The following is a 21,801-nucleotide window of genomic DNA, read 5'->3' on the forward strand; positions in this document are numbered from 1 at the left end:
GGACGCAGTGGCTCGGGCTCGCGATGCGGCGTGCGTAGTTGAGGGGAGCAGCGCGCCCAAGCGGCTCGGTCGGATTAGGAAGACCTGGGGGTAGAGAGGGGAGGTGCGATTTTGGACTGACATAAGAGCCGGGGGCGGCCTTCTCCTGGCGACGGTGCGCACAGGAATGAGAGAGGAGCCGCACCCGTGTTCGGCCCGAGGAAGGAGATAAGGTTGGTGGGGCCGGCTTGGGTGACTGACGATAGGGAAAGAAAGAGGGCCGGTGCTGAGCCAGCCCAAGCAGAGAGAGGTAAGGGGGAGAAAAAGGCAAGGGCGTATAGACCTTCTAAAGCTATTGCGGCCCACCTTGCCCAGGAGTCGACCCTCTTTTTTTCTTTTTCTTCTTCTCTCTTTTTCTTATATACATATTATGCACATATATATACACACAGATATATGCTTGTATTCTAAATGTAAAGGCATACGTATGAACATGGAGCCCACATGCGTCAAAATGCAGTCGTACATCAACATCTACTGCTTTACTAAATTACTACACCATCAAAGAAAGTCTAGGCATTATCAGAAAGTAACGGGCATTCTTTTTAATGGTTTAACGGATCAAAATCTGACGCGCGAAATGAAAGCCTCCAAAATTACTTTGGACACAAATCAGACAAGGCCTACGTTGATTTTCCACAACGTCAATCTATCTACGGTGCAACACAATGTTCGCAATATTCTAGGTTCCCACTGTTCCTATCTACATTCGTCGAAGAACTGTGAGGAACTGAGGATACGTTGAGAGGTGCTGCAAATTTAAACTCGATACAGTAAAAGAAGAGCAAGAAGAAAACCTTCAGACTCAAGTCACCATTACAGGTGCAACACCTACTCAGCCTCCAAACAGGTCCGAGCCACCCGTCCCGCTGGCGCGCGGGCTCCGCCCGTGGTTACGTGCCAACAGTCGTTGGCAGCCGTTGGTCATTAGATTGGTGAGCACTCGAGCTCGAGCTGAACCCCCCCCCCCCCCCGCCCATTTGGGAAACAGGTATTCCACGCCCCTCAGTCCCGCGCGCCAACCGAAGTGCAAGCATACACCAGTACACCACTCCCAACTCCATGCTTCCGCCGTTCGAGGAAAAAAAAAACTCCATGCTTCCGCCTACAACTACCGGGCTGCAGTGCACTGGAGTGCTCCCAAGCGGTTGAACAGCATGCCGCGCCTCCACAACAGGCCACCGCCACCCATGACTCCTCTGCCGCCGCTCCGCCTCCACCTCCTCCTTCTCGTCCTCCTCGTCGCAGTCTACGCCACGCGGGCCGTCGATCCGGGCAGCTGCGGCGGGCCCGACAGCTGCGGCGACCTCGTCCTCCCCTTCCCGTTCCATCTCAACTCCTCCTGCAGCAGCGCCGGCACCAATTCCTCCCGCTTCCGCCTCTCCTGCGACGCCAATGCCACCCTCACCCTCCCACTTGGCTCCGCCACGTTCCGCGTCCTTGCTTTCCTCCCCTCGGGGTCGCTTCTCCTGGACTACGCCCCGGCTTCACCGTCCCCGTGCGATGCCGCGTACGCCCCTTTCTCCCGACCGACCTCCCCGGCGGCCAAGCTCGACGCCGCGCCCTTCCTCGCCGTCACGCAGGCCAATGTCCTCCGCCTCTACGCCTGCGAGGACTCGTCGCTCTGCCGCGCTGGCTGCGACGATGTCGCGACGTGTGGCCGCGTGGCGGGCGGTGGCAAGTCCGGGTGCTGCTACCCGCTGTCGGACGGCAGCGTTTGGAAAGCCGGGAACGCGCTGGGCGTGTTCGCTGACTTCGGGTGCCGAGGGTTCTCGAGCTGGATCAAGAACCGGTCGGCGGCGCCAGGGGCAGCATGGGTCGTGAGGGGGATCGAGGTCGAGTGGGCCGTGCCGAGGGGCAGCGCCATGGCGAAATGTGCTGATAGCGCCTCCCTCGTGAATGCCACGGCAGTGCGCGACAGCGTGCGGTGCGCGTGCGCGGCAGGGCTCGTCGGGGACGGCTTCGCACAGGGCACCGGTTGCTCGAAAGGCACAAGTAAGTACATTAAGTTCTACTCGTGCGATCCCTGTGCAAACTTACCAATCCTAGCATGTCTCCATTCGTTTGTGTACATAGCCTGCAGCAGTGATGGGCAGGCAAGTGACGGCAGGGAGTGCTGCCAAGGACGGTTTTGCTCCAAGAAGGCAGTTGCTCTTGCCGGTACGCGCTCACCGCATATCACACGTTGCCCGGTCCCGATTTGATCAGCTAGATACGTGGGTACATTTTCGCTGATTTCCGTTGCGTATGCAGGATTTTTCGTTTCGCTCTTCTTCCTCGCAGCGGCCGTCTCGTTTTGGCTGTTCCTAAGGCAGCCATCCAAGGACAGCCAGTGCCATCTCGACCCGGCGTGCATCCCCAAGATCTTCCGGAGCGTGTGCGACGCGAAGCAGTTCACGTACGAGCAGCTGGAGGAAGCAACAAACAGGTTTGACAGCGAGAAGGCCGTTGACAGCGTCGATGGCACGGTCCACGCCGGCGTGCTCGACGACGGCTCCCTGGTCGCGGTGCAGAGGGTCGGCTACGAGACGCAGGGGAAGCTGAGGCTGGTCCTGGACCGGATCGAGCTACTGTCCGAGATCTCGCACCGGAACATCGCCCATGTCGTCGGCTTCTGCCTCGATTCCAGCAACGCGCTGCTGCTCGTGCACGAGCACTTCGCCGGCGGCACGCTCGAGGACCACCTGCGCCAGATAAAGTGCCGCGTCCTCAGCTGGTTCCACCGCGTCAATATCGCCATCGAGCTCGCGAGCGCGCTCACGTACCTGCAGGCGCACGAGACTGCTCCGACCTTCGTCCACGACCTCAAGTCCAGTGACATTTTCCTGGACTCTGACTTCACCGCCAAGATCGCCGGCTACAAGCTCACAAGGTCGGCGACCTACTACTCCGCATCGTACGAACATGACGTCGTGTTCAACTTCGGTCACCTCTTGATCGAACTGCTGACGGGGCTGCGGCAGCAGATGCCGTTCGACTCGGTCGCGCCAAAGGTGCGGGAGGGGAGGCTTCACGAGGTCATCGACCCAACGCTGCTGTCGGGGAAGCAGCTTCCGGCCTCGCACGACGAGGTGAGTGAGGTGTTTGAGCTCGCCGTCCGGTGCCTGTCCAGCGCCGAGAACGGGCTCTGCATGCTCGGCGTCGCCAAGGAGCTGATGCACATTCGGAGGGACAACGGGAGCAGCAGCAAGATCGAGATCTCCCTCGAGGAGACGTTCTCTAACTCGAGCCTGCTGCAGATGATCTCCATGTCGCCGGACACCCTGCATCTCCATCTTCCTTGAAGATAGACGACGATGCGCTTGTTAATATTCAGAGCAAGACTCAGGCCTCTCCCTGTTAAAATCAGTTCTTTTCTGCCAATGCTTAGTTATCTCTGTGTCATCGTCGATCGGCAAATGTTTACTGCAATACAGAGCAGTACTCCGGCGCCGAGTGATGCCTGCGGAGACGCCTTACAATGCAGTCAATGTGATATAATCTTTACTATTCCCAATTCCCAAGAGCTCCAATCAGAATACGTAGTAACTTGGCTCTGTACTGATACTTAGTTCCGCGTGACAAATTTCTTGGAGAAGAGAGCTGCTGCAATCTTTACAAACAAGAAGTACAGAAACTTGCGATCTTTACATGAAGAAGTACAGACACTTGCAATACACGTCAAAAAAATTAAACGCATGAGACAACCATGCACAATTATTCAGACTATATGGTACAAAAATTCGAACCACATTCAGGGAACTTGTGCTGAGATAACCTAAATTCCGCACGGGAGCTCATTATGCAAATCGTGATGGCGCGAGATTTTGTATTGGAAAAACGTAATGCAAAACAATGCGAGCATATTTCTGGATCAAAATCGAATAAGTGCTTTGGAATGTTCGCAGAAAATGAGGACTAAAGGTTTAAAGCTTACCAACTTGGTCCAAAATCCAAATTAGTATTGTGCAACATATCTCTGGACTTCCTTGAAAATCATAACTCATAACAGCATACATACCAAAGTAAAAAATAATTAAGTCACACTATGAGAGTCTGAAGTGTGGAACAACAAAAGCCTCAAGTCCTCTTAACGCTGGGGACTGAAGAAAGCTCGGCTAATAATACCAGTGGCTTCAATATACCTGTCGACACAACGTGATACACAACTGTTCTCACTTCTGCTAAGGCTTGTACCTGGCTTGGTCACACACATCGCAAAGCACTTGTTTCCAACAGTCTATATCATCAATAGGCATTATAATTAGTGCTGGCGAAAGAAATATCTTCCACGAACAAAGTGCGACAAAAGCTCACTCACAAGAATGGCTCAAACTTGGAGAAAAAATTGAAGAGGAAAGGAGTACTCAATGTGTTGATGGTAAAAAGATCTCCCTATGATCTGATGGCTATGGTTTTGTATTTATAGTGTCATTCAGGGTATAAGTATACATGCATCATGGACCTAGGACCGGTCGAATTACATGATCCGGACCTAGGTAAAATATAGTTATCCTTACTTGGGAGATATTATCTAACCGGGCAGAAATAGGGGGAGCGAGTGGCTATAAAGCTTGGTTGATCACCCATTGTGGCGCCGCACTGCCCCAAGTGTCACAGTGATAGCGATCGATGGGTCATTCTCTTGCTGATCTTTTTGGTGGGGGTCAGCTGCCTCCCACAGGCTTCGAGAGTCAGTGGCGTTGAGGAGGCTTATGGGCTCTGGAGGCCATGATCTTAACAGGGGCTCCGGAGCCAAGGGGTTCCGGAGGGGTCCTTGACGGTGACCCCATATAGTGTCTATGGGCTGGAGCATTCCCTCAGCAGCACCCCCTCATCCGCTGGCCCTGAGGTTCGGAGGAGCGAGTGGATGTAAAGAGAACTAGCTCCAGCCCCACCTCGGAGTCTAGATATCCCAAGCAGCCTCCGCTCTTGTTGAATCTCCCATGGATGACCGCAAGCGGGGATGAGAAGGCTTGATGGAGACGGCGTAGTCTAGAGCTCAGCAACGAGACCGACATCGGAGCCGGGGGTGATGAGCTTTTGACAGGCTGTGTTTGGAACCTATATTGAGGCCAGAGATGTAGTAGATGTTGGAGCTGAAGGATGACAAGATCGCAAGTTTCGGAGCCTAGCGATGATGACAGAGGTGAAGTCAACATCAAAGTTGAAGGTCGTCAAGGTTTGATAGAGATAACACGCCCCGGAGCCTACACTGAGGCCGGAAGCAAAGTCGACGGAGATAGAGGATGGGAAGGTTTGGAGAAGACCGCGAAGTGATCCAAGCATGCTCTTCCGGTGGCAAGCCTTTTCGCCACTCGAAACATCATATTGGAGATATACGCATGGAGACGAGATATTCTCGTCGTTTTTTGGTTCAAGTACTTAATGACGAGAGGTGATGGCAGCGTGTCAGGCGGGGTAATACGCCAGTTCTCCTGGGTCTTGCGCAAATTGCCCTTGCATGCACAGGGCTCAAGCAATAAATATGACAACATGTGTATGCAAAAAACTAGGGTATTGCCGTAAGAGGTTGTCACATTCACATGGTTTTTGACGGGGGAGTGGCCACAACCCCCTAGAGTAATAACTGAGAGGGTCGTGAACCGATACCCGTGGCAATTCCGCTTCATCTCCCAAGCACCCATTAACGACTGGCCTGGCTATAAAAACAGAGTTTTACCTAGCCAGCCCTTCATAGCGGTGTGAGGGAGCGGTTCTCCTTATTTGATCATGGCATCATCTTCCTATTCATCATCGGAGATGTTGATGATTCCACTGGTGATGGATCCGACCACCGTAGCGTCACCAGGGGCTAGCGATCCCAAGGGCCTACTTGTCGGGTTGGAGCTAGCAGCCATTATGCTCCCGTCGTCGTAGGGGATATCGCCTCCTACCACTTCATCTCGATCACCGGCCCGAGTGGTGTTCCCCATCGAGATCATTGACATCTCCGATGATGAGGAGGAGGGTATTGACTAGGATCTCCTAGAGAAGGATATCGACGAGGAGGAGAAGGCTGAAGAGAAGGAGAAAGCGACGGCTATGGCAAAAAAGGAGGCCAAGGAGGAGGGAGAGAAGGCAGGAGAGGAGTCCTCTCACTCTTCTTCGTCCTCTGATGGCTCGGGACCCAGCTACTACATCAGCCTCAGCGGCGGTAGGCCGTGTATGAAGCACATACGCTGATTTTAGGATTTTGTAGTTTCCATCTCCATCCTTTTATGGTACTCTATTTTCTTTTTCTCCCGAGTGGTCCAGATACTAGGAATCCAGAGAGGTATGTAAGCGTATTTTGGATGTAAAATTATCAATGTAATTATATCCTCTGATCTGCCCGTTATTCTTTGATTTTGCTCGCCTATGAGTAGCACTTTTTCCTATGGTTGGAGTGTCTAGTGATACTCCAAGCAGACTGGTATCCAACTGGAACCTTGGTGACCTCTGTTGGGTTTAACTAGATGGAGTGTCCTCTCAAATCCTCAAACCGGGGGAAACTTTCCTTCGAGGGGGTGCGTGGTGGTGATAGAGAGGCAGGTCGCCGAACATGTTTTTGCTCGTACCTAGGCTCTGAAGCCTCCCCTTTCTTGGCCCCCTTGCTTTGGTGTCTTAGGCACAACTAGAGCAACAAGGCCTCCCACCGGTTTAGTCCTCAGCACGACCGAGGTAGGTGCCATCAAAGTGTGGAGGATCCGGGCCTCGACGCTCAGGGTTAAGGGGTTGAACCTTGATGCTCACAATGGAGGATGTAGACTTCAACGGTGAGCCGAGAGCGACCGAGAGAGGTAGTCTGCAACCCCCCATATCTTAGCCGTGGTGAGGCTCAAAGGAGGTAGGTTCACGACCCCCTCAGCCCTTATCCATGGCAAGGCTCAACGGGGTAGGTCTGTTCAGAGCCAGGTGGTAGGGCGGAGGACGAGGCTGGGGGAGGCAGCTAGTGACCCCCTCATCTCTTAGCCGCGGTGAGGCTCAGCGGAGTTAGGTCCATCCAGAGCCCTACAACGATGGTTAGAGGTGGGGCTGAGGACGAGGCCACAGGAGACAGTTCACGACCCCCTCATCACTTAGCTGCGACGAGGCTCAATGGAGGTGGGTTCATTCAGAGCCACGCGTCGATAGCTGGAGGCAGGGCTGAAGACGAGGCCAAGGGAGGCAATTCACGACCCCTGAGCCCTTAGCCGCAGCGAGGCTCAACAGAGATAGGTTTGCGAACCCTTCAACCCTTAGCCGCGGTAAGGCTCAACGGGAGTAGGTCCTTCCGGAGCCCGATGGTAGTGGCCAGAGGCGGGACCAAGGGAGGTCGTCCATGATCCCTCAGCCTTTAGCCGCGGTGAGGAGCAATGGAGGTAGGTCCGTTCAAAGCCCCGCGGCGGTAGTAGGAGGGCGAGGGAGGTAGTCAAGACCCCATCATCCCTTAGTCGTGGTGAGGATTTGGAGGTAGGGTCATCTGAAACCCAGCGGCAGTGACCGAAGTCAAAGCCGAGGGAGGCCGTGGGAGGCATTCTATGACCCCCTCAGCCTTTAGTTGAGGTGATGCTCGATGCTCAATGGAGGTAGGTCCATCTGGAGCCCCACGATGGTGGCCGAAGGTGAAGCCGAGGGAGGAATTTCGTGACCCCCTCAACCCTTACCTGTGGAGAGGCTTTGGAGATAGGTCCATCCAAAGCCCAATAGTGAAGCTGAGGGAGGCAATTTGTGACCCCCTTAGCCTTTCGGCGAGGCTCTAGAGGCAGGACCATCCAGAGCCCCACGGAGGTGGCCGAAGGTGAGGCCGAGGGAGGCAATTCACGACCCCCTCAACCCTTAGCCACGACGAGGCTCCAGAAGCAGGGGTCATCCAGAGCTCTGCAACGGTGGCCGGAGGCGAAGCCAAGGGAGGCAATCTACGACCCCCTCAGCCTTTAGTTGCAGTGAGGCTTCGGAGGCAGGGCCATCCAAAGCCCCACGGCGGTGGCTAGAGGCGAAGTTGACGGAGGCCGAAGGAGGCAGTCCGCAACCCTTTCATCAGTCCTTGCTTAACATTGTTAACTATTGCTAGTGTATCACGTGCTTGTAAGACATAAGGATTAGTGATGCTTATGGGGCCGTGAGGCGACATGGTCATCACAAGGCAGTGGATCGATATCATGATGCACATGTTTGTGGTGCAAACTGGTGCCCGTATGTGATATATACGGTAAGGTGTGCATGTCATGATGCATATGTCTTACTAAATGTGCATATTCAAAACTTTACAATACCGAGGCTATGTCTTCAAGGTGCCAGAGAGTTTTGTTACCTCTATGGTACTGAGACTATGCCTTCAAGGTGTCAGAGGGTTTTTCTACCTCTACGGTATAGAGGTTATACCTTAAAGGTGCTGAAGGATCTTGCTACCTCTACGGTACCGAGGCTATGCCTTCAAGGTGCCGGAGGGTTTTGCTACCTCTACTGTACCGAGGCTATGCCTTCAAGGTGCTAGAGGGTTTTGCTACCTCTATGATACTGAGGCTATACCTTCAAGGTGCTGGAAAGTTTCGCTACCTCTACAGTACTGAGGCTATGCCTTCAAAGTGCCGGAGGGTTTTGCTATCTCTACGGTACTGAGGCTACGCCTTCAAGGTGTCAGAGGGTTTTGCTACTTCTATGGTACTGAGGCTATGCCTTTAAGGTATCAGAGGGTTTTATTACCTCTACGGTACTGATGCTATAACTTCAAGGTGCTAGAGGCTTTTGTTACCTCTACAGAACCGAGACTATGCCTTCAGGGTGTCGGAGGGTTTTGCTACCTCTACGGTACCGAGGCTATGTCTTCAAGGTGCTAGAGAGTTTTGTTACCTCTACGGTACCAAGGCTATGCCTTTAAGGTGTCGTAGATTTTCGTTACCTCTATGGTACCAAGGCTATGCTTTTAAGATGCCAAAGGGTTTTGTAATTTCTATAGTACCGAGGCTATGCCTGCAAGGTGCCGGAGGGTTTCGCTACCTCTATGGTACCGAGGCTATGCCTTCAAGGTGCCAGAGGGTTTTGCTACCTCTATAGTACCGAGGCTATGCCTTTAAGGTGCAGGAGGGTTTTGCTACCTCTACGATACCGAGGCTATGCCTTCAAGGTGCCGGAGGGTTTTGCTAAATCTGTGGTACCGAGGCTATGCTTTCAAGGTGCCAGAGGATTTTGCTACCTCTACGGTACCAAGGCTATGCTTTCAAGATGCCAGAGGGTTTTGCTACCTCTACTATGCCAAGGCTATGCTTTCAAGGTGCCAGAGTGCTCAGAACAATGACTAACTGGCTGCTACCACACTTGAATCTGCAGAAAACATATTATTCTATATCTTTAGTGGTTGTAAACTTGAATTACAAGAAGTAATACGAAAATATTCTCTTGAAGATTAGGATAAAAGTCCATTAAGAGAATAGGGTAAAAAGTTCGGTATCAAACTATAAATTACACATCTCAATTACTTGTTGGTCAATCCTAGCTGAATTACAGAGCAATGTTACTACATTGTAGAAAATGTTTGGGGAAAATCTTCCTTAACAGTGTCTGCATGGTACGCAAAATCCATGTAAAATCAAATGCCTAAGAGAAATCATAAGATGTACAATTCTCTGCCAAAATATTTTTTCCACGAGATATTGAGATGTATTAGTAAACAGTACAATTATGTAAAGTAGAATAAGAAGTGCGAAACTGTACAAAAACATCATAAGACCTAAATAAGCGTTTGTTGGAAGAATAGAAACGGAGTGAAAAGCAATTAGAGGCCCCCTAAGTTCTAACATATGTTAGTGCATTGCTCACTAACTAGTTAGAGCATCTCCAAAAGATTAGCTATCACACCCTCCATTCCACATGGTAGCCAAATCGCGCAATTTTGAGTAGGCATGTCAACGGGGAAAATTCATGTAGGGAATGGGTAGCCATCCCCGTCCCCGATTGGGGGAAATTTCCCCCATCCCCATCCCCATCCCCATCCCCGTCCCCGCCCGCGGGGGAAAAAATTCTCTCATCCCCGCCCCCACGCGGGGAATGAGTACCCGACGGGGTCCCCGTCCCCGCTATCAAGAAGGAATTTTGGGCTGGGCCGATTGGAGTTAGGCAGGAATTTTCGGGCTGGGCCGATTGGAGTTAAGTAAGCCCAGCTCAATACAAGTAAATCTTATAGATATTCGGGGGCCAAGGGAAAAGGGAAAGGGAAATGGAGAACCATCCTCGCCCCCGTCATACCCAACGGGGCGGACTTTTTCCCATTAAACTCCCCGTGGAGGAAAAAATGATCCCATCCCCGTCCCCTAATAGGGGAATTCCCCGTCAGGAAACGGGGATCGGGGGCCCGTTGAAATGCCTAATTTTGAGTCTCCAACAGAACCTCCATCGTCCACGCATTTCGCCGAGCGTGCTATCCTGCTCCTCCAACACGCCAGACCTGACGTCTCCCTCCTGCATGCCATCCTACAACTATCCGCTAGCCCCGTGCGCTCCTGCCATCATTTGGCCTCCTTGGCTCCGCCCTGAGACTCCGGCCTCTGCCCCAAGCCCCCAACGCCGATGGCCTCTTGTCGGAGGATTAACTCCTGCCGCAGGGATCTCGAGAGACCCCTTTTTAGAGATTCGGCCGGGGGGATGATCCTGAATAAGTTCGTCGGAGAAATAAATGGAGTGAAAGTAAATGCAACGGCCGGTGGTGAGGGATGGTGACCTAGTGCAAGAAGAAGTAAATGCACCGGAATTTAGACAAGTTCGGGCCGCACAGGGCGTAATACCCTACTCCTGTATGGATGCAATAACTGTCCTAAGAGAGTCCCTCAAGGATGTTGCTGGTTACAAGAACACTGGCCTAACTAAGAGCTTGAGGCTCCTTGTTCTTCGGCAGGGACTGTGCCTTGTGCCTTGTGTTCGTCTATGGTTCGGTGCTTGATGCTTGGGTGCTTGCGGTCTCTTGTTCGCCTGTTCGATGATCTTCTCTTCTGTGCCGCCGGCTTTTTTAAGTACCTGTCGGCCGAGTCATGCCCCGAACGAGAAGGAGGGGGCACAAGTTCCAAGACATCATGACTGGGAAAGGCGTCATCATTTCTTCTGGGTGAAGTGACCGGGGGTGAAAAAAACGCCGCACGCCCGGTCACCTGTCAGCATAAACGCCCTGGCAACGGACGCCGTGGAGAAGGCCCACGGGGCAGTTGCAGAGCAGCCCGGCGTGCCCGCCCTGTCTTGTTCCTCTGCCACAGCAGGGCGGCAGACGGAACGCCTTGATACTCGCGGTGTTATCCCGAGACAAGCCGGATGATACGGGACGGGACCCGTGCAATTAATGACCCCACGCCTCTCTGCCAAAATATGGCAGGAACTGACGCTGCGGCGGAAGCAGTTGGATGTGCCAGGCCACGCATGCTCATTAAATGCGGCCTCGGACCTCTGACTGGTGGACACCTCATCAGTGGGCCCTTCGGGAGCCTTTCTGAGTCGTCGGGGTACCGAGTGCTCGGGGGTACTGTTCACCTCCCCGAGCACTCTCTCCCGAGAATGCCTATCCTTGTCCTCGGGGTACTGGATGCTCGGGGGTACTGTTCACCTTCCCTGAGCACTCTCTCCCGAGCGCTCTTGCACGATCCTTCGGGGAACCGAGTGCTCGGGAGCTGCCACGTGCAGCCCCAAGCACTCTTACACGGATCCTCGGGGAACCGAGCGCTCGGGGGCCGCCGCTCGCAGCCCCGAGCACTCTCTCCCGGAACTCAGCTCTTCTGATCATCGGGGGACTAGGGTGCTCGGGGGTGACCAGACACCTCCCCGAGCACTTTCTTCCCGGTACTTAGACTCCGTGGATCATCAGGGAACTGGGGTGCTCAGGAACCACTGACTGTGACCCCGAGCACCTTCTCCCGGGACTTGAGCTTTTCTCATCCCTCAAGAGGGACCTCGTGGAATGGCGCCATGTGGCGGATGGCTGGCCGGGCCTCGGGACTCAGGGACCCCCGGTTCCTGATACACCGACACCTCTACTCCTCCTGCTCCTCCGGCAATGCCCATCCCCACCACGGCGATGGTCCGAGAAGCTTCAACTCGCTGGTTTGTTCCCGATGGGCAAGTAGAGCAAAGCATATCTCAAAGAGATTCCTCACCTGCTCCGTCGCCTGCCGAGGTGCGCTGATGGACGAGCTCGTTCAAATGGTCCTCCTCCGTGTCCTACTGGTCGACCTCGTGCCCCTCGTCTGTGCTGCCCTCATCTACAAGCGCTGGTGCTGCCTCCTCTCCGTCCCCTCACCGCAAGTTCCACGAGTTCCACCACAGGGACCCCATGCTCGGCTTCCTCTACAACATCGGATCAGGTTCCGCTTCATCCCCACCTTCGCCTTGCACCCGCCCCATGCCGACCACCGTAATTGGCGTGTGCTCGACACCCACCACGGCCATGTCCTCCTCCATTGGGACTCGAGGCACAACCCTTTCGAGTAGCCTCCTCATTTAGTCGTCATGGGCACCAATCATAATGAGATGTTCACCTACGTCTACTCATCGGATGTCGGCGCGTGGAGCGACCTAACATCTGTACAACACCTCTATGATAGCGTCGATTTTGTACCCAGTGCTCTTGTGGGGAATGCACTCTACTTCGCTTTCAGATGAGCACCAAAATCCTCGAGTACAATTTGGGCACACAGGAAATGACAATGATTAGCCTGCCACCAACACGCTTCTATGAGCATAGCATTGTGCTCACAACTAGAGATGATGCATGGTTGGTTGGGATTCGCCAGAGTAGAGAAATCCACACTCTACCTGTGGTCGAGGGAGCCTCATCCCGAAGGTGATGCGCATTGGGCATAGAATAGAGTCATTGAGCTCATGACATTTCTTAGATATGATCTGCCAATGTCACTTAAGAACATAGATGACATCAGTGCTACACAAAGAGGTAGTCTTTCTTGAGTTATGAGTCCATTTTGTCTCAATGATCAAGTGTAGTTGTTGCCTGGTGGCATGTTTGGTTAGCCAGTAACATGTTGGTTTTTGTGTCTAGTTCAAAACAAATGTTAACTGAGAGCAAGTAGTTCTCAACCAACTGATGTTATTTTCAACATTTTTGTATTTCTACAGCATTGGAGTGGCCTCAACTGGGGAGGGATTAGAAGTGGGTGCCTCAGGTGTTTGACAAACATAAGGTGCTTATGTGCATGTTTCTCAATCAAGGGGAAATTGGGACAACTCTTTAGCACCAGTGTGAGTAGTCTTGTTCCTAATTTGTTAGTCTTCAGGGGTTCTGTGTTTTGTTTAAGGGGCCATATCTCTAAAATTTGTTAGTTTGAATATTGCCTTGTCTATAAACCAGCCACCTCTGCATTAGCCTACTTTACATGTACTCCTGAGTTTTAGCTTGCAATGAAATCCTACAACGAAAATGATTTCCCTCATGTAAATATATATATGCTTAAGAAAGCGAGCATTTGAAATTAAAATGTTGCAATTTCATGTGTGTCATGTTACTTTTGCCTCATTTTAGTTTGTTTCAATATCTTGTGGCTTGAACGTAAGAACTAAGGAAGAAAGGAGGTAATCCCTGAAATGTGTTTTTGTGTCATCTTCAATAACTAGGAGGTGCTCAATGCACTCAAACATTCAGTTAATCTTTTGGTAAGCGCCAGTCATTAATACATGCAGGACCCATATGGAATACATGTACATTTTCTGCAGAAATCCTTCAAAACACTAGTTATTGAACACTAATTAAAACAGTACACCCTTCCAAAATTAAAATAGTACACCCCTCCATAATTAAAACACTAGTTTCAACCATAATATTGCCATATGTGCTCAACTAGTTCATTTCCATAATAGTGCTACTAATGATGTAGTAACAATGAGTTTGTTGTAGTTGGATGAGGACGATGACGAATCCAAGAGCGTTTGCAGGATATGGTTGCGACGACTTATTGTGATGTGGTAGAGGAGACACAGACATGCGGATGAGGATATACATATAGGAATAGTAGATGGACTTTTATATATAGACCGTCAAAATATAGCTGTTGAAAATATAACTGTTGAAAATATAGCTGTTGGAATTATAGCCGTTACAAATATATGGTTAGTTAAAAATACTAAAATATAGGAGAGTAGAATATAGAGGATGGAATATAGATAGTGTGTTCGTGGGAAGAGATATAAATGGGAATCTTTTTAAGGTACTCCATATGGAGATATAAAGGATGTTATTTGACTAATCTTCAGGAGATGCTAGTAGAGGAACAAAACTGTAGGGTGCGTCATTCTCTTCAATTAGTCAACCGTCATGACTCATGAGCAATGGAAACATAAATTTGCTTGAAACATAAATTAGTCAACCAGGCAAACACGGCGCCACAGTGCCTAAGGACACCCTTAGGGTGCCTGAGCTTCTCCACAACCCAAAGCCAAGCAATGGCAGCAGCCGGATCGCACATTCAGGTCAAACCACGCTTTTCGTTCGATTTGGACTAAGTCGTTGGAAAAACAGGAAACGCCATCCTGAAAGCAAAAACTGACACATTCGGGTGATACCAAGGACAAATCCGTAGCCCCCAAAGACCCGGATCGATGTCTCGTACCGTGTACAACTCCTATGAGAACCTAAGGATCAACCGATTAGCACCAGCGCATCAGCTGCAACCCGAACCCTACCGCGGAAGGCTCTACTACATATGCACACTAGCAACCTGTGACAAAGCGGGGACCGGGGGAAGGTTTCCAATCTCACCTCGAGTAGCTCCTGCGCGTAAGCCTGCACGAGCTGTGCCCTGATGTGTTCCATGACCTGCCCCGCGGACGGCTGCTCTGCGCTCAGAGGCTAACCCAAGTCCCTTCGCCGCCCTGGTATCGCCGCCGCCCGCCTCTTCTCTCGCTGCCTGTCTCCGTATCCAGGCCGCGAGAGAAGGGTTCGTACCACACGTTGGCACAGCGTCACGCGGGCCAAAACCCTTGGCCCGTGACAGCCCAACTTCTTCTTCTTTTGGGCCGTATAGGCTAAAATCGATCCGATCGCATCTGACCCGTCCTAATTACGTGGCCCATTTAGTCTGTTTTTTCTTTTTTTCTCTTTTAGACAAATATCTCTCTGTTTTTCATCCCCTTCACAAGCGGTAGTTGGAGTAGTACGAAAATAATCCCATCATCACACCAAGTCTTATGTATTTAGGATTTGGATTTAATTTACAGCGTGACAAGTGAAATAAATTAAATAAAACTCATAGTGGAGAAAAAGAAATTTATGTCTCCTCAGATTATTTTCCGTACACGCTACTCCATAGCACGTGACAAGGCGATGTCGTTGCATCTGTATCAATCAGGGACAGCGATGGAACGGAAGGAATCGAACTGGTAGTTCTTGGACGCTACCGATTGAGAATGTGGCCTTGCTGTTGGCAAGCTCGAACTGCGCCATTTCATCTCCCGTGTCAAATCTTGGCCGGGCTCTTGATCGTTCGTTCCACAGCGAAGGGTGTCGCTGCTTTTCCCTGCATGGTCTCCTTCAGGATGGGCGCTGCGCTTGCACCCATCAGAGATCCCATCAGAGATACCATCGAATTGTCACATGACCATCGAATTGAACGGCTCGGTCGACATATCTGAGCCGACGCTGCACTTGCATCCATCTTACATCGCTATCGCAGTTAACTCATTGTCATTGTCTAAAAAAACTAATTGTCATTGAAAGATGGGTCTCACTAATTGTATATTCAGAAAAAGAAAGCCATATATCTCCGTTGATCAGAGATGCTCGTGCTCGTACCCCCATGCCGGTAAGGCTGCATGCTATGGTCCATGCCGGAACGGGGCCGGCGCAGTAATAAGTGGAGGAAATGGCCGCAAGTAAGTTGGAGGAGATGAAGCAGAAGCAGAAAAAGGGCCTGGTGGTAACGAGGCAAGTACACAGGGCTACAGGAGAAGCGAGACCGGTGGGCAACGCAAGGACTGTTGCCGCGGCGCCTGGCCGCTCTGCCAGCGCTGCGCTTTCCATGCGAGCGGCATGCAAAAGCCTGCGGCGCGGCGCCCTTGTGGTCGGAACAGGCGCGCACCGCGCACAGCATGCCCAGCTCAAAAGCGCGCCGATTTAAGACTGTCAAACGGAAGGGAAGGTGGAGGCAAAGGTGGGAGGCAGGGAGACGAGACGCCTGCTCATGAGAGCAACAGCGCATGCATGTATGGCTCTGCTTCTTCTGATAGCTTCTGCGCCTGCAAACGCAATGCTGCATGCATGCCGGGGATATCACCTAACCATACCCCTGCACTGTGTATTTGCAAGTGCTTCGCTTAGAATGGCTTCGTCTTTTGCAGTGATTTCGATCTCGGGGAAAAATATTGCGCAGTGCTTTACTGGGTCAATCCGTGCGGCGGTTTTCTTGACTGAAAATTCTGAACTTTCTCTTGAGGGTTTGGACAGGCATGCACGATCAATGAAGTAACGACATAGATTTCGTAATCCATGCCGGAGAGCGTTTTACTGAAATTAAATGCAGGAGTACTAGCAATGGCAGCGCATGGACCAAGAATGGATCGGTCGACCACAACGCATCCTGTGCACCGGATATATTTCTTTCGTCTTGCTTGCTAGTACAATGATTTCCTAACGAGGAGAGCTGGTGAGGAGGAAGAATTTAACTTTTTTGCCACTCTATCGTATATCGCATTTCAAAATGCCATACCGGATTTGCTATCTCATATGTCACTCAATCCACTTTCCCGCTATAAACAATACCTAAGAGATAAAAAAGGCACTGCAAAATGTGTTGATTTTTATATATGCTCTAATTCATAAGCAACGTATTTTAATTGGATTCACCTAAAAATATTACGTAAAATTCAAACTAAATTTTTTTTATAAGTGCTACATTTGTAACTTCTAGCAATTTTTAAGACCTCACAAAATTTCTCAAAAAACTGTGAAAATTCACTAATATTTCTCTAATGTGGTGTACTAATTTATAAAATTATCTTACATCCTAAGTTAAGTAAATTACTTTTTCAACTAAGGAAATTACTTTTTCACCTTATAACATAGGATGAGAGATTAGTAATTTATAAAAATATTTTACACCCTAAGTTAAGAATTACTTTTTCAACTAAGGAAATTAGTATATCACATTAAAGAATATAGTGAATTTTATCCGTTTTTTGGGAATTTTTGTGAGACCTAAAAAATTGCTAGAAGTTGCAAAAGTAGCACTTTTTGAGAATTTTAGATTGAATTCTACACCAGATTTTTAGATTAATCTAATTAAAATAAGTTGTTTATGAATTATAGAGCATGTATAAAAGTCGACATATTTTTTTACTTTTGAGCTCTTAAGTACTATTCATAATAGGAATGTGGGTGTAGGGCCTCTAAGATAGCAAATTCGATAAGGTGGTATTTTGGAAAGGTGGTAAAAAGTTAAATTCCCCGTGAGGAGAGGACCACCGCAGCGGGCTGCAGTGGGCCGGCCCCATGTGTCAGGGCCAGGCTAGCCTTTCCATGATGGGCCCCCTTCTCCAGCTACGTCAAGCTAATCGGTCGATGGATGTGCCTGGATCGATGGCATCTAGCTTTGGGCCGTCCGGTAGCTCTTTCTGCTGAGCCGTCGTTTTCAACGCTGTATTCGTGAAGAATTTTTTTTTTCGATCTCTTCTTCAGAAATCAGAAAACTTGCAGCACGCAGCTTAGCTGTTCGTTACCCAGTCGCGCGCCCATCCGGCAAAAGCCCTCTGAACTTCCTATCGAGCAGCGCTCCGCACGACGCGCCATCATATCGAGCGCCGTGCGTGGTGTTTCGATCTCCCCCTCCGCATCGATCGATCTCGCTGTCCGCCTGATCGGTTCAGGCGTGTGCATGCATGCTGCGTGTGTGTTTGCCAGTGGTGGCATTGGTGCTCTGGCACGGTGGAAGCGCCATGCGACTTTGTCTCTTGCACTGCCGTCCCATCAGCAACTGCTTGCTGCTCCCTGAGACCCTGCTGCTGCCTGTAAAGTGTAGGCTGGTAAAAGATAAAACTAGGCCGCGGAAGATAGTTTTACATGCAACGCATCTTCCCCGTACGTGCGTGCCCCCGTCTTTAGTTTTTACCGAGACATAACTAACCGTTGGACAAATCGATCTGGCCGCTGGATCCAGGCTTAATTTGGTTTATGTACATGGCTTGTCATGTGATTGTGCTGCTGAGAAAGCTGCTGCGGATTCACTATACTTGTTTGCACCACATCACATTGTGTAAATCAGTACGCCGAGCCCCTGGTCTTTGCCGACATGAGATGAAAACTACTGTCGGAAACAACGCAGCATATACTGCAGATATTCTGAAATTATGCATAAGATTTCTAAGTAGTATGTATGTAGTGGTTTTACTGTATACATACTGTCATGCATACTGCTACAAAGGACTGGTGGTGATATATAGGGGCACACATAAATTAAAGCTGCAGGGCCGGCCTGCGCTTGGACTAGTTGTCTTGAGCATGCATGGAGCTAGCCACTCCTACCATGCATGCTGCCGTCTTTTTGCAGTTTTAGTTTGTGGTATCCATCAGAGCAGATCAGCTCATGCACCGGTCATGACTCATGAGGTGCGTGGCAGCTCTTTTCGTGTGTTTTCTCTTGGAGCATGCGGCCGCCAAAGGCTGGGGCAGTTGTCGCTGTGATGTTTGTTGTTCGTACGTAGCTAGCAAGTGACTCTCGTAGTACAGCATGCCATGGATTTATGTTATAGCTAGGGGCACTACAGTGGTAAATATCTTGAAGCCCGTCGTATTTCAATATGCTCTATAGTCATTGTCAAAATTTGCTGAACAAAAAGACGAAAAATGAATGAACAGGAGTACGTAGTTGGGTACAAAACTTCGTCTAAGAAAAGTTACGTGGACAGCCTTGGGCATGCATGTGCGGTTTGACATTTGGCGTCCTCAAAGGGGGCAAAGTTTTGGGATTGAGTTTAGTGTATGCGTTTCTTTTGGAAGAAAGGAATGCACAGGAATTTTGCACAGCAATGTGTTTCATCTAAAGGAGCGCACAATATTTGTTGTTGTTAGTCGTCCTATATATTAGACTCTAGGTTGCTAAAAGACTTGGAGAGCACAGGGCTGGCCCAACAACCAACCATCTAACATTATGCCTCGCAACAGCTGAAACAATGCTACACATCTTTGCTGAGTGGAGATATCAAAATATGCATTTGGAGTGCAGCCACTCAATGGCTCTCACTGATGCCTTTCGGTCCGAGTTTGAAAACACTTCCAACTAGCTTCATGATTACGGACAACATTCTCAAATTAAAAAGGCCAACTTAAAAAGGGGGGAGCCACGATCTGAATCGCTCGGGAAATTTGTAAGGAACCAAAAATAATCCGGATGCTATTTGTCATGTGCCTATTTTTTTTTAAGACAGCAAATATGAGCCATTGAATCTTAATTTGACGGTCCACATCCTTTCTTCTACCTCCTGTCTCCAACGCACAGTACTTCTTGCTTTACACCAGCCGCTCCATCCCTATGCCGCCCACCTCCTCTCATCTCTGGTTGTAGTCTCACCCGCACCGCCTGCCGTCGTGCTAACCAATCTATTTTTGACCTCCCCGCCGCCAACCTAGCCAATAGCTATAGCGGCGCGACCGCTGCCTCGCCACACCACCACATCGCAGTCCACCACCAGTCTGGCCACCACCCCAGTCTCCTTCTAACCCCCCCCCCCCTCGAGTCACCGGTGAACCCCAAAACTCCAAACCCTAAACCCTCCCCTAAAATCGCCAATGTTCACACGGTCGCCTGGAATCGATTGTGTGATTTCGGTGCTAAAGATTAGGAAGCATGAAAAAAATAATGATATACAGAAATGTCTCGGCCGTATAGACGGTGCTTTTGGCAAAAATAAAAGATTTTGAGCATGGTCTTTCTATTAGAAGAAAACTCTAATTAGAAAAGAAACTTAGCACTCACCATTGCATCAAAGAACACGAGGGAAGGACTATCCTACGACACCCACAAGAAGGAACCCATGTACACCCTTTCCCCTGTTGTCCTAGTTATGTCTCCACGGCCCACCTCCTCATGCAACCCAACTAATTTTCTACATCAATATTTTAAAGCCTAATTTCAATTCTAACATTGTGACTTTCAAACCAAATATCCTCAAATTTTTACTCGTGTCATAAATAACAAACAATTTTGACACCGATTCTCAACTGAAAACTCGCCCAAAAATTTAACTCCAAACATTCAACTCCATAGAATATGACATTCAACATGGCATCCTCACGCTTTCAACCGAAGAAGCTTCTCCCGTAACTTTCAACCCAAAAAAGTCTACTCATACGAATTTAAATAATCAACTCAAGTTAACCAACTTTCTCATCAAAGAATAAAAAATACACTTTCTCATAAGCTGAACTGTTAGATCTAATATTGAGCCGTTAAGAACCGACAGTGATAATTGATGCACTACCGGTTCAAAATACAAATCGACAGTGATAATAGTTATCACTATCGGTTCACAAGCTCACCAAAAGAGTAATAATTGAACTAATACGAACCCGTAGTGATAATCCTTATCGCTATCGGTTCATAAGCTCATCATTGTAGCAATAATTGAGCCAATACGAACCGGTAGTGATAATCCTTATCATTACCGGTTCGTATTCCAAACCGATAGTGATACTTCCTTGCCGGTTTGTATTCCGAACCACAGTGATACCGACAGTATCAATGCCGACATTGATAATCCTTCTATAAATCTCGAGCCCATCTTCCTCACTTCGCTCCCCACATCCAGAAATTGATCCCGAGAGGTGGTGGCGATCAAAGCGTTGTGATAGTCATCGTCGCTACTTTGACTGTCTCTACCCCTCTGGCCCGTCTTCCCCATCTCCCGAGTCCCTTGCCGACCTCGTAGCCGCGCAACCCCGTTTCCCAAGCTTGAGTCATCTTCCTCGTCTCCCAAGCCCGTCGTCGACCTTATGGTCACGTTTGGCGTCGCCACACCACCTCCCGAGCCGTCTCCCTGAGCACGAGCCGTCTTTCTCATCTGTTGAACCCGTCACCAACATCGTGGCTATGCTCGACATGGACATGCCTCGCAAGTTGTCTCCTCGAGCCCGAGCCTGTCGCCGACCTCGTGGCCGCACCACCCCGCCTCCCAAGCTATTTCCCCTTCGTCCGAGCCATTGAGTTTTCAAGATTATGGCAATAGGCAGTGGTAAAAAATACATTTGCTTCAAGATGATTGTGTTTTCACCATTCGTTTAGATTTACTGTTGTCACTCGGATAGCGTAAGATGTAAAATGGATGGTACAATATTGCTCTACCAAGAGCTCTTCAACATATGGTGCATTACTGCAATACTAGATCCCAAGCCGGATAACTCCTGGTAGAGCAGTTTTACAACATCCATTCCTATTTGTCATTGCGGTTTCAAGAAGATAGTAGTTTCAAATTAGAACCAAACTTGAGCATAAGGATCAGTATGCCTGGTGGTGCAAGACCATTCTACCAGGAGCTAGGAGCTCCAAGCAGGTTTGCATCATAGGGTACATTGATTCTAATGTTGATTGTGTTTCTGCTGCGAATTTAGAATTAGGTATAAAATACTCTACGAATGACATGGGGTAAAATGGATGGTACAATATTGCTCTACCAAGAGCTCTTCAACATATGGTGCATTACTGCAATACTAGATCCCAAGCCGGAGAACTCCTGGTAGAGCAGTTTTACAACATCCATTCCTATTTGTCATTGCGGTTTCAAGAAGATAGTAGTTTCAAATTAGAACCAAACTTGAGCATAAGGATCAGTATGCCTGGTGGTGCAAGA

At 49.7% G+C, this 21,801-nt stretch overlaps 1 protein-coding gene across 2 annotated transcripts; it reads left to right on the forward strand.

Annotated features, from left to right (window-relative positions):
• Positions 1–1,023: 1,023 nt before the first annotated feature.
• Positions 1,024–3,498, forward strand: LOC133888963 (probably inactive receptor-like protein kinase At2g46850). 2 transcript variants are annotated; one of them, XM_062329381.1, is made up of 3 exons: positions 1,024–2,034; positions 2,116–2,199; positions 2,293–3,498. In XM_062329381.1, the coding sequence occupies exons 1-3, from the start codon at positions 1,197–1,199 to the stop codon at positions 3,321–3,323; spliced, it is 1,953 nt and encodes a 650-aa protein (XP_062185365.1). In that variant the 5' UTR covers positions 1,024–1,196; the 3' UTR covers positions 3,324–3,498. The 2 variants fall into 2 exon arrangements, with proteins under 2 accessions (XP_062185365.1, XP_062185364.1); XM_062329380.1 differs by having other exon boundaries at positions 1,024–2,199.
• The last annotated feature ends 18,303 nt before the right edge of the window (positions 3,499–21,801 follow it).

Source organism: Phragmites australis, chromosome 13 (assembly GCF_958298935.1).
Source record: "Phragmites australis chromosome 13, lpPhrAust1.1, whole genome shotgun sequence".
Lineage (NCBI taxonomy): Eukaryota > Viridiplantae > Streptophyta > Magnoliopsida > Poales > Poaceae > Phragmites > Phragmites australis.

Coding starts and splice junctions, on each gene's coding strand:
- LOC133888963 (XM_062329380.1), top strand. CDS start 1,197: ATGCCGCGCCTCCACAACAGGCCACCGCCACCCATGACTCCTCTGCCG. Junction 2,200..2,292: donor GAAGGCAGTTGCTCTTGCCG/GTACGCGCTCAC, acceptor TTGCGTATGCAG/GATTTTTCGTTTCGCTCTTC.